We start from the raw sequence: 19295 nt of genomic DNA, 5'->3' as shown, positions 1-19295 counted from the left end.
AATGGACCGCTGTCAGATTTTATTGACAAGTTAATTACTTGTCAGATTGTGATGCCAATCTTTCTTCAATTTTCTGTGGCTTTTGCGGTAGATTTCGATCATTAATCCCTTCAAATGGGAAACATTGAACCTAAACAAGAGCAGAAACTAGCAGTCAAAGCTCTCCTATCAGGAAAGTATGTTATGGCCGTGCTACCAAATGGTTTTGGCAAAACCAACATTTATAAGAGAGAATACGGGTGAACCAAATCAAACATCATTGATGGTGGTAATTGCTCTACGTCGCACCATCTCTAAAGACCAGATTCGGTCGAACGATTGTCTATGGGTAGTTGCCTTCGAGGATAAGGGGAATTTGTTAAAAGACATGACTTCAAACAAAAATCGAGTCATCTTTTTTGCAGAACAGGCTCTGTTTTCTGACTTCATATTTAATGATAGACGAGTTGTCCATTCTAAACAAGAATTTGTCCTTGACTGTTGTGGATGAACCTCACACTGTCAAAACTTGCCAAAATGTTCCAACATTCTATTTAACATTTATTCTGCAAATTCGGCAAAAGTCTGAGGCCTGACTCTCTGCTTAGGTTTTCTACCTTTTTTTTTAAGGCTTCCCTGGAGTGTCACTCATTAAATTCAAAGTAAATACAGTACTGGTAGTTTTTCTGTGGTTTTCTTTCTGAATAGTTAATAGAATTTGACATGCACGTAAAATCAATATTCCCACACCATTGCTGTAGTAGTTATTTTGAGAGGCGAAACCATCTGTCATATCAATTTCACTAAAATAGAATACTGATTCTGAACGAGTTGGTGCAGTCCCAACTTCTTGCTCTATCACCATAAAAGCGGACAGTTCGACTGACTCAGAAGGGACTGCGGGCATTGTACTATCATGAGTAAACCGTACGGTATGCAGAATTAGTCGAAGTACATGTACATTCAGTAATAAATTTAAAGTTCATTGATCAGTGAGGTCATATCATTGTATTTCTGTCAGCTCAGAAGCTGATATCAGTGCAATAAATTATGCACTCTCATCAGAGGTTCCCTACAACAAGGTTAAATTCCTTTTTTTTTTTATTAAACTCTCAAGCGTTTCAACTGCAACCTGTATGGGATCATTGAAGGAGTTGCACAGTAATATCTCAAGTGATATCCTAATGACTCTTAGTGGTTGAAAGACAACAAGTTAACTCTTCTTTTCAATCGTAAATACAGCATGTCAAAAAACAGAGAGCTACTGGCAGAACCAGAGATGGTGCAACATTTCCTCTCAGTATCTCCTTGAAGGCTAAGTATGGCAAGGACCTGAAAAAGCTTGATCGCGACAAAGAACTTTCTGACAACCAGTTATTTTACAAGGGCATTGTCTGGGTTTTTGCAAATATCAGTGGCCTAGTAACATTCACACCAGAGGGCATCATTCATTCATGTAACCAGAATTTCTCCCTTTTGCTCTTTGGTTACCAAGAGAAAGAGCTGGTTGGAAAGGTGAGCAATAATAATTTTACAGTTACTGTATTAACTTTAAAAATTAACTATGTATAGTGTGATGAGGAAGGTTGACCTTTTTGCATTGAATGGTAATTAACCCATTGACCTTTCAGGCAACCCCAGTTGACATGTAAAATCGTCTGTTGTTAGACAGAGTAAAAATCTTTATCTCAGGACGGAGAGGACTAAAGGGGCCATACAGTGATATATTTTTTAATGGCCTTAGGTATTGTTATAAGTAAACCCATTCATTCCTGTAGCAGCCACCACTGACGGGAAAAAAGTCGTCTGGTGTTAGACGTCTACATTAGACTCACTCGCAGGACTGGAAGGGGTAAAGAGTGAATTAGATTTTCTTCTTTATCAAATTTGCAGCAAATTGTTGATCTTATTCCAAACTTTTATGATGACATGGATGATATTGATGACAATAGTATGCCCCTTCCGCCATTTGATGATGAAGATGATGAATTTGGTGATGACCAATTTTGCATGGAAAAGGATCCAAAAAGCACAGTAATCTACTCACGAGAACTGGATTCTAAAGCGAGTAATTTCAGTGAAGGAAAGTCAGGTCAGTGTTATTCAAATACGTAAGTTTGTTAAATATTTCACACCATTTACAGCAAAAGGTGGACTGACTAGAGGTTAAGAAAATTACACTGTATTTTCAATAATTGCATTGATGAAATAATGAAAAATTATTGCACTATGTACATGTAGGATACGTGTGGTGACCAAAGTACCGTTGCAGTAGCAAATGCTTTTGATTTGGCCTCTGCCTAATTTAGAATAACAACACAATGAGCTTAATTAACATGAATTTGATGAGCATAAGATGGTTAGTTACTGATTATAGTAAATTATAGAAAAATTATATAACTGTACATTATTATGTGTAACTCTGTATATAGGTTGCCAAACATCTGATTTATGAATCCTGTTCGCTCTGCCATTAATGGCACATTTAGTAAATGGATTTATACTTTTTCATTACATAATATAATGGACCCTTTTGGCCAAAGTCAACCAAATTATTAGTGTCCACAGTTTCAACAAAAAGGGCAAGTGCTTTTCCAATTGCATTATTTTTTAAAAATAAATTTATATGAATCAGTGGGCTTATAAAATTACGGTATTAGCCTTAGTTTGCAACAGATGACATTGGTTTGGTAAAATCTGCACAACAGAGATGTAAAGTGAGAGCTATCAAAAATAATGGAGTGTAAACCCATTTATCCCTGCACTGGCTTTCATGGACTAGTAAAATTGTGTGGAGTTAGACAGAGTAAAATCTGCGTGTCATTCTTGGTAGGGAAAGGGTTTCTGGTAATCTAGTTTTTCCAAACACAAGGTCATCAAAAATATTTATAAATAGGTGAACAACAAAAACACAAACATATCTACTAGAAAAATATAAGGAATAATTTATCAGCAAGATTATAGAAATCAACATAAACCTTGTGCACTAAAAACTGCAACAATTTAATCTGAAGGTGTTTTTTGAATAATTGCTTTGGTTTTATTTGAATCAGAGAGGAGTTTTCATGACTTTGAAGAGTCCATCACCTCCAGCTCTATAAGCACCAGCACTGGTTTAAGTAGTTCACATTCAATAACAGACAGCATCAAAAATAGTGAGAGAACTACCAGTGATTGGTCATTTGCTCCGATGAACAGTACGTTGCTTGAAAAAGAAAGTATGGTAGCAAACTTTGGGGACAGCAAAGTGGATAATAGCTTCAATGAATCAAGCTTGGCATCATTTGAGTCTGGTTCCTTGACTCCTAAAACCAATGCAGAAGATAGCGGAATTGATGACAGGAGTGCAAGCCCAGAAAAAGTAAGATTAGAGATCAGCGAAAATGGTATTGGTAAACAAAATGGACCTGTTACAACTCCTTCACTGGCAGATACATCAGTGCCAATTATGGATTCAAAAGGAGAAGATAGGAAATTTTTAACCTCGTCATTCATAAATGATCAAAATGAAGATGAACTCTGTTTGGAGGAAATTGGAAACGAAGATGATTCAGTGGCAAAGAAGATAGCATCAGATGATTTTAGAGAAGTACAAGGTAAAAAAAAAGAGGCTTCTGTGTAAAACCGGGTCTTACTAAATTGTAAAACTGTGGGGATTGAGAGAGCATACACAACTGAGCAGGATCTGTTATTTAGGGTGTTCGTCCTCACTGGTACATTGTATCGTTCTTGAAGAGAGAATCATGTCAAGATTTCAGATCATTGCAGTTACATGTAGGAATGCTACTTAAATGCAGTTACATGTATGACAGGAAAGCCAGAAAATTTTATTCATTCAATTAGTTCATATTAGGCCTTTATTTTATAGGCAACCTGCTCCGAGATGAAAAGGAGAATTCTGATTGGTTTTCTGAGCAGTCCGAATTTTGCAATACGGACTGCTAAGATGGACCGGTCACAAAGCATTGTAATAGGTTGCCAAACTCTTCCCATTTCCTGTTTCCATTTTCTTGGACATAAAAAGAAAATTGTCAGAAAATTTAATGTCTTTAGTCATGTTGGAATTCCAGTACAAATTTTCTTTCCAGAACCGTTAACAGAAGCAGCAAAGAGGCAAGCCTCAAGGAATAGAAAACCCTGCGCAAGAGATCGGATATAAAAAAAACCCTATTGAACTAGCTTGTTCAGTCGGTACTGGGAAAATATTGGTCAAGTTCCTTTTTTTGCAAGTTCGTGGACCTCGCCTTTGAGGCTTACTTCATAAACTTGCAAAAAAAGGAACTCAACCAATATTTTCCCAGTACAGACCTCACACTAGTTCAAGAACACCTCTGTATTAGAATGTGGAAATGAAGATGCCATGTATTAAATGCATGTAATAATTATATATATTTGGACTATGGAGAGAGACATGCGCGAATTTTTGGGGCTTTGCTTTCATTGTTTCATACAGTGGTGCACTGTAAGTGAGGTTCGTAACTATGGTCAAATGAACTCTTATTGTCTGCAATTCAAATAATATATACAACTGTACTTGTAGGTCTTTCATACTGTATGTCATCTCTGCACGGGTCTCGCACTGGTCGTGTTCAAATCCTGTTCAAGCCTTGATTTTGAAGGCTTTCATTTCATTACTGCATTAGTAACCTTCTGTGATGATCTGGAAGCTTCTTGTGTATCCTCTTCGCACATTAAAAATCCAATCTTATGCATGCACAGGAAAGTTGGGTTGTGTATTCACAGGCAGACTGGAATGGAAGGAATCAGGGTCAGCGTCTTTCCGAGAGTTTGCCAAGATAATTTCAAATTCAAAAACTTGTGTCTTGTTTTTGCCCCACAGATCTACACGTTGATAGTCCTCAAACAACAGTAAACAGCAGTGAAACATATTCACATCAAAAGAACCCAGAACATTCATTGAAAGAGAGGTTATCTGCAGACCCTGTATGTCCAACTGGATCTACTAGGATGACTGAATCTTTTCTAGATCACAGCAATGAAGTATTGTCATCTGACAGTACCACAGAACATTCATCTGTAGAAAGGTCATTTGCTGAATCCGTAACAGGATCTTCCAGGATGTCAGAATCTTTGTCAGATACAGATAGCCAATCATGTTTACATGTACACGACAAGTCAAGTGACAATCATTCATCTGTGTTGACATCACTCACAGACTTGGAAAATCAAACTGGGTCCAGCAGGACTTCAGAACCTCTGCCAGGTAACTGTGATCTGAAAAGCCCTCGATCATCAGCTGATGCTACATGTAGCAAAGCAATTTCAAGTCACAGCACTAGTGGGAACCTTACATCTGCAGAAATGTCACCTGCAGACTTGCATAGTCTAGAAGGATCTACCAGGATGCAAGAAACTCCACCCAATGATGGTGTGTTTAATCTAGAAGGCTTGACATCAACCCCAAACTTGGTTACAAGTGTTGAACATACAGATGCCTCTTCGCCTTACCAGCCTGTCTGTGAAGGAAGCTTTGTTGGCAAAGCCAGGCATAAGGATGGATCTCTCCTTGGAATAATTTTTCAGGTATTTATGCACAAATTTAAAATTAACACCTGATTGTAAGAAGAACACTTATTCCTAAGAAAGGCTGGTGGCTTTTGGAACAATCTACCAATGCGGGCGCTGAAAAGCTGAAAATGTACATGTAATAGCAAACTTGAAGAAAGTTGCAATTCAATTCTCCTGCAGAGGATGAGAAAAGAATGCTGATACAATTCCTCAAAGAGTCATCTGCTTGTGGCCCAGAATTTGGTCTTTTCTCTGACTGAACCAATAGATTCAACCAAAATCCAAGAAATAAAGTTTATTATTATTATTATTATTATTATGTAATACGTGAATTTGAAGTTGTTTTTATTCATTATTGCACCAACCCAATTCTTATTCTGTAATTTGTGATAATCCTGATTAGCATAAATTGATATTTTGTCGTCATGTAGCAGAGGCCTGGTTGTGAGCAGCGGGCGCTTGGAGTGCCACGTGATCGTGGTTTGTATTTGGCTATCGTTTAGCGAGTGAGGCATTCTATGGTTAGCCTTCGCTGCATGCACAAGCCCTGTTTGTTTGTTTTTTTGTTCTATCGAGCTGAATTAGTGTTTAATGCCTTCGTTAGGCGGTTATATGATAGCGTTCATTTACATTGTAAGTAGTGTCTTTCAATTAGAATTCCCTAGAACCCCGAGGGTGGCACCACTGCCTTGGTCGGGGGTATGCGTTCCCCGCTTTTTTCCACCTGCTGATTTTTTTAGGGGTTTTGGTGTCTGGCTCTGGTGCATTGCTTTTCTCTTTATTTTAGAATTGATGTATTAATATTCTTGTACCTATTCCAATGCTTAATAAACTGCACGGAGGCTTGGCTGGCCAACGCGCCTATGTATCCTAGCTTGAGTGTCCGGTTGAGTAGTGGAGGCAAAAATATGATTTTTTTGGTGCACAGGTGAAGAAAATGGAGCTGAACGATGGTCGTGTTTTGTACTGTGCATGGATATCACGTGACCCAGGAGAAGAGGGGGAAGGTGGCCGATCTACAAGCAGCTTTGCTTTAGCATCAAGTTTTAACAGCACATCTCCACTGGACTATTCAGTCAATAGCATAGCAGAGGTGAACTGCATGGTGCATTCTTCTTGGGACTAATCCATTGGTGTAATAACTACATGTAGTATTAGGCATACTCAAAAGCTAACATTTGACTTGATTTGCGTTAATTGTTAATTTCAGTTTACAGTGTCCCCAATTATTGCTCCAGCGCTAGAACGACTAGACACTTAAAATAAAGTTCCTTTCCTTTCCCTTCTTTTCCTTTTATCCAGGTTGGGAGATTTATGATTGTAACTAAAGAGGTTACAATTCAAAGAGGGTGTTTTTTAAAGTGCCCCTAAGCCCAATTTTTTCTTATTGATTTTCAAAAAGAATGCATAATTTGGTGAAGTTAAAAAATGACAAATTAATCAATCGAATCCTAGTCTCCTTTGCAGCCGTTATTGGGGCATCATGCAGAAGAGGAGCATTGCGTGAAATGCCAAAAAATGGCTGCGAAGGAGACTACTCGTCTCTCTGCCAAAATCGCCTCCCCAGCTGACGTCACGTGTACACCACACTCAGACCCAATCTCCTGCAAACTCGGCGGTGAACCAAAGTTGTGCATATTTTCAGAATTTTGGAAATTCCAGAAAATTGAGGAATTAACACTCAACTCTAATTTTTGTCACCATCGAGATCAGGAACTAAAGAATATTTTGACGGCTAACAAAAAAAGTTTAGGGCTTGGGTGCACTTTAAGCTACATTGAATCGTAATTCTGTAGACCAGAGGAGCCTCGAACTATGTCTATCATTGTGAGTGCAGTGTGAACCTTAACTAGTATCACGATCCTCATGTAGTTTTGATGGATTCTAGAGAACTTATCTTTGTAAAGAAAAAGTACGTGAAAAATAATTGTAATTTTAAGACAAGAAAGAAAATAATGCTGCGTTTTGCTTGATTCTAGCTTCCCCAGTATCTCAATGAATGTAGTGCAAGGGAGGCGGAGCCATCACCAGGGCGTGGCCGGTATGATGAGAGGTACATCACACTCCAGTCTATAGGAAAAGGGGCATTTGGGTTTGTCAAAGTCGGCCAGAGGAGGTGTGATGGATTAAAGGTAACTTCCAAGTTGATCTCATTACTATTTTGATTGTTCAAATAATAAAATTAATATTGATATTACTTTTGCTATTTTCGTTGGTCAGGGCAGTTGACCTGAAATGAGTTTTGCTCTTGTATTGAGTATTGAAATAATCATTGCTAAATTTCCTCAGTCCACCTATATTGCGTGCCCAATTTCGACATCCTATTCAGTGTCTTCCTTTAAGTCTAATTATTATATGGCTTGTGTTTGTAGCCGATATAACGCGCGCTCTGATTGGCTAATTGTGACTGAATTGTAGGGCATTATTCTCCTGTGATGCCCACAGGCCGATTACGGGCTTGCAAAAACAAAGCAAAAGGTAATTAAAAAGCCATATAATAAACAACTTACTAACCGAGCTAGCTCGAGCCGTACTGGGGAATATTGGCCCTCGGTCGTTTTTGTACGGACCTCGCTGCGCTCGGTCCTTACTGCCACGACCTCGGGCCAATATTCCCCAGTACGGCCCTCGCGCTCGGTTAGTAAGAAGTTAGCATTTGCTACCTATTTCAAGCAGTGAGGTAGGTGTAAGGGTTAGCGTTAGTAATTGGCGAGGGAAATGCAGCATTTTATCGTTACTACTAACCCACATTCGCATTGAATGTCGCCGACTGACGTCGTATGACAATTTTACTCCGTCTGAAAGAAATACTCAACTTTTTGAGAGCTTGCTCGTATCTGAACAATAAAAAAGGAATCATTTAACTACATATCACTGCGTCATAATGTAGGCAAGGCACGACTTACACCATTGTGTTGCATTCTTTTATCCATTTTGGGAAAAAAAACGCTTTTAAATTGGGATAAATATAAACGGCATTTGAATTTGAATTTTCTTGCTCGTCGGTATTTTTACTTTGCGACATGATTTTTCTCGCTCAAAAGTGTTGCTCTTTACCGTGCAAAGCCGCGTCATTTCCTGGTTATTTCCGCGGCAAAACTGTACCTCGGTTTTTCTGCGTGAAAAAAAACCCCTTTCAACCGCGGTGACGCACGGCCAATCCCCGCGGCATACATTGCTTCAGGCGGTACTGTGAGGGAACACATTTTGACTTTACTATCAGTATTCCCAGAGTGATGTTGAAGTTGGCAAGAAGAGCAAGGGCACACTTCATGACGCTTATCAAAGTTGCCATGCAGCTAATTATGTGCATTTCCGTACATGTCTGTCCACTTTTGTCCAAGATTGGCATTTGTACCATATTGATGCTGAGGTGCCCCTCCGTGATATGGGTCATTAATGCGCCCTGCACCTTTGTCCTCAACTTAACATCAAGTATGTCTTGGAAAAGCAGGAGATAAATGTCACCAAGCGTCCTCTCAAGGGTACTTCTCAAGTATACGTAAACTGTAACCCTTACCTTAATCTAATTCGTGCTATGTCCTAACCTATGTTATCTGTCCGCAAGGTCATCGTGAAGTTTATCAGAAAAGCAAAGATTCTTCCTGACTGTTGGGTGGATGATCCTCTCCTGGGTTCAATTCCACTGGAAATTGCTTTGCTGGCAAACCTCAAACATCCAAATATTGTGAAGGTAATCATCAACTTGTTGTCAAGGCACAGCTGTCTATAAAAATTTAAACTTACACCTAGAACGTATGATGACTGCTGTGCACACTGTCATCAGTTCTATTCAATTGGAAATACCTTGAATAGGGTAACTTATGAAGCTTAATTGACTTGCAGAGGCAAGGTGGTCACTTCAGATTGACATGACGGACCAGTGTTGTGCTCAAGATTATCTGTTGTAGCTGTTAAAAAGTGCTGAAAAATCGCAAGCAGTTAGTGAGATTTTTCTTGCCAATTTAAGTAGAAGTAATCAGGTCGAGTCTCTGCGGGAATTACTGGCAACGAAGGGGCTACATGTAGTTTCTTAAAGAACTGTGGCGCTGCATCGGCGGCAAAGCTAAACACAAAAATTACTTTTATCAAACGAGTTGAAAAGATGAAAATGGCTGACTTTTCAAGCCTAAACGTAAGAGCTTCACGCCTTCGTGACTGTGCACCATGTCTACAACTTCGTACATCGAACGATACTTGTGAAATATCCTATTCGTATCCTAGTCAGTGCTATAAGGACTTGGAATAGTTTACCCGTATCTGTAATTCCTAAAGGACTACATGAATTTAAAGCCATTATCGCATGTATGTAGAAATTTACATTGTACATATTAAATTTATTTATATCTTCTAATATAGTATGTACTCTTTTAGTAGTATACTGTTTAAATATAAAGGGAAGCCCTCGTCAGAGCGAGCTATCAACCCTTTATCAACTCGTTTTGATAAAACCACATTTTCGAGTTAAGAATATTAATGGACTGCTCGCATGGTCGATGCAGCATCGTTAATATAATTTCCTTGACTGACTGAAGGCCAGCGTCGCGTCTTAAAGCATGTAGTTATCTTATGATAATAAAGTTCTTTTGGAGTTTTCGTGGGGAGGCTGGGTTTGCTTTCAAGCATTATTATTATTATTATTTATTTTTTCATTCCAATTGGAACTTGCCTGTTTACTTTTCGCAGATGTTGGAGGCTTTTGAAAATGAAGAATTCTTTCAATTGGTGATGGAGAAACATGGAAGTGGAATGGACTTGTTTGAGTTTATAGACAAACAGCCAGCTACTGATGAAGCTCTGTGTAGTTACTTGTTTAAACAGGTGAGAACATGCAGTTGTCTTGTTTATTGCTCTGCGTTAAGGAAAACACCTTTTTGTCCGTATTCATTACGCTGCTGTTCAATTGATGTTTGCGGTTGCCTTTGGTCTTCATTCTCGTCTTAGTCGTCATCATCAATAATAGCGAACTTCAGATTGGAGTATGGGGACGATTACGAGTTCGAGTTCTCAGCTCTGAGCATGCGCATTTCGAGAAACTTCGTTCTTTAAACGTAATGCGCGTGCTCAGTACAGAAAATTCGTACTCGTAGGACTTCGTTCTCGTACTCCAATCCGAGGAACTTAACAAGCACGACGACAATGTCTACAATGTACGAGAACTTCATCTAAAAGAATAAATCTACTTGTTTTTTTTAATCACTTCGCAATTAATCCATTTCGTTCGGGATGGAAACTGTGTGCAAACGTCTTTGGAACAAAATTAGAACGAACGGTGTTGAGGTTTAGAGAGGAAACTGAAAATGTTTCGTTCGGTGCTACGTCCGCCACCTAACCTCAAATTTGGTTATTACACTTGATTGTAAATGCGCCGAAATGTGAAACGCGTGCGCGGGTCGTGCTCATTAAACCTTTTGTTTATTGCCGTCTTCGTTGTCGTCAGCGTCGTCGTTTCTTAAGTGCCGTGTCGTCGCGTCATCGTCATCGTCGACGTCATCGTCATCGCCACCATCCTCGTGACGTCTTTTTCTTTAAGCTCTTCACGTGCACACAAATTGAAAAGCTAATCTACTTTTGAACTTAATATTTCTTTTCTTTTCCGGTTTTGCCATAGGTTGTTTCTGCAGTGTCGTTTCTTCATAGCAAAAGCATAGTGCATCGCGATGTGAAGGTAAGTCAAATTTATTTAATAGTTGGGGTAGAAAATTCGCAACGAAACATTTGTGCGTTGCAACTGTAGGGCCAATACTCATTTAAGAATCCTGCCTTAAGTTGACAAAACTATTGTTACGTGCTGAGAGCTGCATGGTCTTCTCTTGCTCTGACGCATGTAGATTCTGTAGCAGACTTGTATCTAAGAGCACTTATCACCAATAGGTAAAACCCAACCATGCAACCGACACTGTCGCGTGATAAAGGATTGGTATGCTCAATCGAATCACAATTGCAAGGAGCATAATTTTTACCTTTCTTCTTAATTCTGCTTGGATTTTCCCCTCTGTTCTTACCATCTTGTTAAAACTTGATTGTTGGAGACGCAAGCGAAATGCACATAAGAAATAAACACACAAGACAAATGCTGTGCTGTTTCGTGCTGTTCATTGTAGCGCCACGGGTAAGTGATTCTTCCAGAACACGAAAATGTAGAGATGTCTTTCGTTCGGTTATGCAGCCGTTCAGGTCTCTAGCTTACCTAAACTAGATTCTTCGTAGGCAGTTGAAGACCTATATACAAACTCCATTTATGCACTGTAGTAAAAGCTACCTAGATATCTCGATGCTCAGTCATCCGGAAAGCTGGTCGACCAAACCAACGTAAAACGGTTTTTGGCCAATAGTAGACGAAACAACTGATCAGCAGAGAATGGTTAATCTTAAAAAGACACCGCTAAGATTAACACACACTTTTGCTTTATCCCTTCCATTCATTGATGAATGTATCTGTCTTTTCGTCAGGATGAGAATATTATTTTGGATGACAAGTTTCACATCAAGTTGATTGATTTCGGTTCTGCTGCTTACATGGAGGAAGGAAAGAAATTTTGCACATTCTGCGGAACAATGGAATACTGCTCACCAGAAGTGCTGATGGGAAATAGGTATCTACTGAGGCATTTCTCTTTAATAAGGTTCATTGTCAAGACATTTACAGAAAGGGGGTCAATTGATTGACTTGCGTTGTACCTTAAATGATCCAAAAGACGCCGCCTCTCCTGAAATGAACGCCCTCTTAGTTGTTACATTGTAAGTTTGCAATAGACGCCCCTTTTGTCAAATAAAGAAGGTCTCTATGAAAATCATGATTGACTCGAATGCTTGTCCTGTGCATTGAATCTAGCAGTTGGTGGCTCCAAAGATTCAGAAATTCAGAGTTTATTCGTGTTTTTTCGCTATCTCGCCTTCACCGATGGCTTACCTGCATTCTGATTGGCTGTATTTCCTATGGCATGGTATAAAACCCATTATTAAATTTTCAACCTCGGTTAATGCATTTTTCGTGCTCTGATTGGTTCACTCAATCTAGGTTATCAGCTCATATACCTTAGTTTGACCTTGTATGGCAATGGATTTCGCTAAGCGTTGCTAAGCTAAATTTCTTTTTCGCCGGAAAGCGACATTTCTCTCTGAATAATTGTTTCTGTTTAATGAATGCCTTGTCATATTTTGCAGCTATTCCGGGCCAGAACTGGAGCTATGGTCGATGGGTGTAACACTGTACACTTTAGTGTTTGGTGAAAATCCATTCTATGATATCGAAGAAACCATTAGGGCTGAGTTGCATCCACCCTTTGCTGTTTCAAATGGTAAAAAATGTTTTGTTTCTGTAACTCCTTTAATAAATGCTTCTTAAATTTTCGACCTAGGATATTGCGTTTCTAGCTTTCTGATTGGTCCATTCAATCTCGGTTATCACTCACATACCGTATGACCTAATATGGAAACTTGTAAAATTTGTAAAATCAAAACAGAATAATTCACTAGAATTTGGCACATGGAATAATTGTTAAATACTCCACAGAGCTGGGTAAGTACAAATTAGAAGAAAGTGTCTAAGGAAAGATGACGATATGCAATTCAATAAACAGACTTCGATGATTAATCCGTAATGTTTACGACGCTCCGCTCTTTTTGTGTGGTAATTACTGGGTTGCCAAACCCAGTCGGAATCTGCGTTTCATATTTCTCTGTTTTTTTCATTTTTTTCCGTGTCATGAAAAGTCTTTCCTGTCCCTCCCCTGTAAGTAGTGTCATAGTGTGTAAAGTCTTCTGTGCGTATGTTTGTTAATTTTGAGGGGGTACTACAAATGCATAGATTTTATCCGGTGGACACAGTAGAATATTTAACTTAACCTGCAATTGCGTCGAAAGTCATTGTAACGCGAATGGCGTTTTAGTGGATCTTTAAACAAAATATGCCCTTATGGAGCTAAATAATGGGAAGTCAATTGGATGAACAAGACAGGCGGTAAAAAATAAATATCTGGAATCGTCAAAGCGACAAGTAATGGCCTTCGACAACAATTGCCTCTTTCGCCGTCGGATATCACAAAGTGAGGTTTGTTTCTAACTTTATTTGGCTAACGCTGATATTATGTACAACATTGAAACCAAATGGCAATTTCTGTATGGGTGTAACATACATTGAAGGAATCAAACGCATCACTTGTCTGGCAATTTACATTATTTTGCACTCAACTCTGCACAGTCTTCAGGTAAAAAAAAAATTGGAAATGTGAAAGTGAAGAATTATTTAAAAGAAAGCTTGTTGTCTATTTTGTGCTCCATTATTCACGGAAAAGGTTCTGCAGAAAAGGGGTTCTTCCTGGACTGTCAGAAATTTATTTAATTGCATATGCTTTGTGACACGGATTATGTGTCTTGTTTGCACGCACGCAATTGAATAGGAAGGGTTTTTTGCCTCTAATTGCAAATATGTTGTTTGTGTCAATAAATTTTTCGCTGGAAAAGGTTTTTGTGAGATTTCCAGCCTTTTTGAATTTATCATGTGTAATTTTGGAGCTTAACAAATTTGCATACGTAGGTTGAAATGTGATACGGGAAAAACTGTAAGTAGCGCGTGCATAAGTCACGAAAATAAACAGGTCTGTTGGAAGCGTGCTTGAGTTTCAACAAAATGAGCCCCAAAATCAGCAAAAAATTGTGACGCTGATGAATAATAAAGTAGCTACTATTTCCAAAAACGATGGAATTACCTGGTGATAAATAACCTCGTCTTAGAGAGTAAATTTTTGACTTTGCAGAAACAAGAGGCGATTGTGGTCGTTGTGTGGAATTCGCACATTTCATGTCAAACTTTATAACACTTGAAAGAAAAAGAAAACTAACAAAAACAAAAACCCGGTATCTTGCCATCATTTGTCACAAATGCTTCACTGTTTCGCGAGTAAACACGCCGCGGTAGCTTGATCACGGCGCCCGCTATATTGTCACATACAATATTTATATTAGGCTGATTTAGCAACAGAACGGGAACGTCAGTGGCGACGTCGCGTGCAGCAAAACTACCAATGAGAATTTAGAATAGAGAAGAAAAGAGTGAACTCTACTCTATTCTGAATTCTCATTGGTGTTTCTTCTGCGCGCCCCTTCGCCACTGACGTTCCCGTTCTGTTGCTAAATCAGCCTAATTGTATGTGACGACGCGTGGGATCTGAAGAGGAAATCGAAGCGTCCCAAAAACCCATTTATCTGGCTGTCCATAACGTGACATCACGTGCTCTCGCATCTTTAGGGTTGTCTGCCTGTGATTGAACGTAGCAAAAATCTCCCAAAATGTTTTTCGCGGATGGTAACTTTTTATATTCGCGGTTCAAAATTAATTTTGTTTTCATGTAAATTTTGCTGCTGATGGCAAAATGTTTTATTCTCGATCGACCGTCCTGAAAACTTCCTTCTGCTCTTCCTAAAAACTGTGTATCAATATTTATTTACTTTTGCATCAATATTTGTTTTGCATAAAGCAAGCTAACAAAATCTGTACCTTGCTTAGTTTGCATTTTTTGAGCGTTGAAATAGAATTTTCGGGCCTATGCTTCTGTTACAAAGTGGTATATTTCTAGGTCACCCATCCAGATACTAACCCCGTCCTACTGCGCTTAACTTCAGTGAACTTTTGTATTACGAAGCTGTCAGACTCTCAGAGTGCTCGCTTAAACTTGTGGTGAAAAGGAATTGTGAGGGAAGTTGAAAATGATCAACATGTCAGCCTAGAAGCCAATGTTTCTCGATTCCCTTTTATTTTCTTCAATCTTTCTGGGTTTATTACTTTGCTAGGTCTTAATGACCCCCGACTTGAAAAAATTGATTGGAACGCTGCGGTTCAATACCACCCAACTCAGTCCCTTCTGTTTTTTAGTAGCACTTACCACAGGCAACCCAGTGTACGCTCATGGAGCGTCTAGTTTCATGAGAAAACTACCTGAGGGGCTTATTATTGTAGAGTCTTATTTGTTTACTGCAAGGTATTTGACTTTTTTATATTTAAACCAGATCTCATGTTTATCATTTGCTGGCTTTTGCACCCGAATCCTCGCTGGCGAGCAACGATGTCCGACTTGGAAGAAAATGATTGGATCAACCAGTGCGTTGACATCAAAAAGTACTCCTTTGAAGCTGTATTAGGTAAGCTTAAGTCACCTCAATCAATTCCTCCTGTTTACTATACTGCTTTGGTTGTCATTTAGTGCCAAGCTAGATACGTTCTTCAAAGGATGATTCTTGATAATGAATCTTCTGCCGCTTGTGCGATATCTTATATTTACTCGGAAAAATTTGGGTTGTTTACATGAAGCCGTAAAAAAAATTTTGCTCGATTTTATGTTTTTTGGGTTTAGTTTACATGCAAAAGCGTAATGGCGATCGGTGTAAAATGCCGGCAAACCAGGGGTAAGATTCAGACTGCCGAAACAACTCAAACCCTGTTTACTAATGTTGACCTTCGCCTTATTAGGAGTGGAGTACAATGGGCTAGTTTCGAATTGTGCAGCAAAAAAAGAACAGAGTCGAGGTGCATTTTCCTTTGTCTTGAACAAAATAAAATGCTAATTATTTCCCTGAACCTGGACTCTGTTCTTTTGTCGTTGCACAATTCGAAATTAGCCTATTCAGGAAGTAATCGGGCGAGTAATTTCAAGCGCGAGGCCTATTTGAAATTTCGAGCATGATTACTCTCTGAATTGTACTCCACTCAGTCCAATTATCAATTAATCGTAACTATTACAAAATGCGAGAAGATGGCGATGAAGTTTTTTTTTATAGTTTTCAACTTTTCTTAGTTTTTTTAATAGCCCTGGAAAAAGAAAAGTGATTCAAGTACAAGTAGCGCGCTTGGTGACGCGTACAACTGCCCAATCACAAAATGTCCTATTCCTGCTGAAATCAGGATTGTTGATAACCATTCAGATTCGAGTATGTTGTAACAGTTACGATTAGGCATAAAACGAGCGTTAGACCTAATGGTAGAAACAATAGAGACCTTAAGCGCATGACGTTTTTTTAGCCACGGACGCCAACCGGAAATGAACTTTCCGCATACCAGGAGAGTAGTGTCTCTAATCATCTCTAATGGAGCAAAGGTACTTCGCAATAGAAATGTGGTTGTGTGAAGACAAGTTGAAAGGGAAAACAACTCACTTCCGGTTACCGTCCGTGGCCTAATTTTCTTTCTGTATTTCAATAACACTTGTTAAGATCTGCTTTTCCCGCATATTCAGTAAACCGCGCAAAAATACCTTTGAATTCGCCCTTGTCACACGGCGGCCATATTGTCCCGGGAGACCAAAAAAGCTTTGTTTTACCATGCCAAGCCTCGTAGTGGAAATCATGGGGGTGAGGCTTGGCGTGGTAAAACAAAGCTTTTTTGGTCTCCCGGGACAATATGGCCGCCGTGTGACAAGGGCGAATTAGTAGGCACCGTCCTAAAGCAATCCTCTCTCGGAAGCCACGGATCCTTGTACTACACCCTACGTATAGCTACGTAACCTTTTTACTCTCAAGTAAGAGGAAAGGCATGCACAGAAATTATGATTTGTACCAACTGATATACTTTTAATTGTTAATGAAAGGGGATGAATTGGAAGGTGCAGCTTTGCTCGTGTCAGCGCTTGGATTGAACTGCAGCCAGAGTAGTGATGGAGACATTTCTCAAGATGAAGTTATAGACTATGAGCATCAAGAGGAACAGAGTAACCTCCAATTGTCAGCCTTACAGGAATACTTGAACATGATCGACAAAGAAGATGATGACATCGATGGCGAAATATGACAGTGATTGAGTGATTGTCGTGCGTAAGAATTTGCCGAATAAAAACTGAAAATAGAGAGATTGTGAACAGAGAGATAGTTGTCGTGCTCCCTGTTTCGATGATACGGACGGTTTTCGCATCTTTTCGAAGTTTGTTGTTTAAAACACACATAAGGGGAAAAGTGTGATCTTTCGAATTTTACTTTTTTTGATGCTAGCGAAACAGTGACTACAGTTTTAAACTTCCGTCGTCAGATTCTAGCTTCAATTTCTTGACGTAACAGAACCAGGCTACGGTACTTGAGACTACAATATGTGGCAGCGAGATTATAGCTCGTGTTTACAGAGTAATACAATAATTTACATCCATTCTGGAGATGAAGAATATTTTATTTGTATTTTAATTTGCAAGTTTGACATTGAATGTTAAATTGCTTGCTATTTGTACGAAAGTGTTCACCTTCGCAAGTGTGTTTGCTGAAAGAATTTTGAGTCAAGTTGTATTATAGACATGGACGTGTTTCTCATTTTTGTAACGGAAGAAGAGTTCATTTACAACAAGTCTAGAGCGTTTTTCAAATGAGCATAGAAAGTAATAGGCCATTTCCTAGTATATGTCTGCATCCTCTTCAAAGCGAGTCTAAGTGCGGACTTTTTCTTATCAAAAATTAGTTTTCATTCATATATGCACAGAAGAACTGATCACCATCACAAAAACGTCGCGCTAAGACTCGCTTTGAAGAGGAGGCAGACATGAACTCGGAAATATCCTATTGCGTGATTGTTTTCGCATTGGTTTCGCGCCACAAAAGTGACATTCTCTGCCAATCAAAGGTCAAAACATTACAAACCAATAGTGGCTCGCTTGGACGCTATTTTCCCGCTTTTAGCGCCGAATTTATTTATTTACCTGTGACTGGCTTATAAGGTTTCATGAAGCTCAATTGGAAATCGCTCTATTTTTGGGATTCATGAATTTATGAATGAACAAAACAGTGTTGAGTATTTATATATTTTTTTAAGTTATCAAGTGCAACTGAAGGTTGCCTTTTTATTTAGTTGAGGATGCGTTTTAAAAAACTGGGTTTGGATCGCCACACTTGGTGACTGGCTAAAGGCTCTGGTAGCACCACATTCTCATCTGATTGTAAAACTTCTGCTCAGTCTTTTTCCTGCCTTTTACGGCGGCTGCTTGCGATGTGCTTTGCACTATGACTTGCTCCTTGTTTGCATCTGTTGCGAATTCCTGATTTTCATCCACGTGACAAGGCGGCTAACTTGGATGGTAACACAATACATTTTTTTACGCAGAATTTGCATAATAATAAAGTTTAGTTGCCTGCGGTTATTGTTCTTGCCATCCAACCATGGCGACCATGACGTCACATGCAAACCATCGATGGCCACTTTGGTGTTCGTTTTACTGTAAACTGAATTTAAAATTACTTTATCAAAGTATTTTATTTTTGTTTTGTACATCCGATGGAATTTATCGTAGCCCTACGTTAAACTGGCAGCTGTCTGCGCTGCACTCATAATTATGTCTTATTTAACTTATTTTCTGTAGTGAATTCAACAGTGTCATTGGCGATTGTTGAAGACTGTAAATAACTATGCGGTTACTAATGAACAACTGTCTTGTGAAATTGCAATGTATTTACTAATAATATGAACTGTGGACATTAAAGCAGTTGTACAAAGAAGCACAGTCCTCTTTAAAGCCTGGATTTTGATTTCTCTTCGAGCTTTTCAGATCTGCTTAATTCGCGATTCACAACATCATGGAGAGTTTTTTGTGGTTAATTAAGTTATCACACCGTGCGCAAGTCAGAGTAAAACAAAAGCTAGGCTAATTCGCAGTATAATTTAAATTATCAAAAACTGGATCATTGGATAATGTAATTCGAGAGTTTTGATTGGCTAAGCCATCATGGGTTATGAGCCATTATACCATGATCTACAAACACGGCAAGCATATGCGTGATTTTTTGGGCCTTTTTATTTTTATTGTAGTCTAGTTTTCTAT

At 38.9% G+C, this 19295-nt stretch overlaps 1 protein-coding gene across 1 annotated transcript in view; it reads left to right on the top strand.

Moving 5' to 3' along the window:
- LOC138004341 (PAS domain-containing serine/threonine-protein kinase-like) overlaps window positions 1-18980 on the top strand; it is a 29526-nt gene extending 10546 nt beyond the window's left edge. The window contains exons 7-19 of the mRNA XM_068850830.1: window positions 1222-1494; window positions 1873-2071; window positions 3033-3575; window positions 4820-5523; window positions 6437-6601; window positions 7488-7640; window positions 9077-9202; window positions 10195-10329; window positions 11120-11176; window positions 11962-12104; window positions 12676-12809; window positions 15517-15648; window positions 17091-18980. Of these exons, the coding sequence (XP_068706931.1) occupies window positions 1222-1494; window positions 1873-2071; window positions 3033-3575; window positions 4820-5523; window positions 6437-6601; window positions 7488-7640; window positions 9077-9202; window positions 10195-10329; window positions 11120-11176; window positions 11962-12104; window positions 12676-12809; window positions 15517-15648; window positions 17091-17290 (2964 nt within the window). The 3' untranslated portion in view covers window positions 17291-18980. The remainder of the gene's footprint in view (window positions 1-1221; window positions 1495-1872; window positions 2072-3032; window positions 3576-4819; window positions 5524-6436; window positions 6602-7487; window positions 7641-9076; window positions 9203-10194; window positions 10330-11119; window positions 11177-11961; window positions 12105-12675; window positions 12810-15516; window positions 15649-17090) is intronic.
- Window positions 18981-19295: the final 315 nt, after the last annotated feature.

This window comes from Montipora foliosa, chromosome 5 (assembly GCF_036669935.1).
Source record: "Montipora foliosa isolate CH-2021 chromosome 5, ASM3666993v2, whole genome shotgun sequence".
NCBI classification, from domain to species: domain Eukaryota; kingdom Metazoa; phylum Cnidaria; class Anthozoa; order Scleractinia; family Acroporidae; genus Montipora; species Montipora foliosa.
Note: the sequence above shows the minus strand (reverse complement) of the source record. Positions and strands in the feature narration are given on the sequence as shown.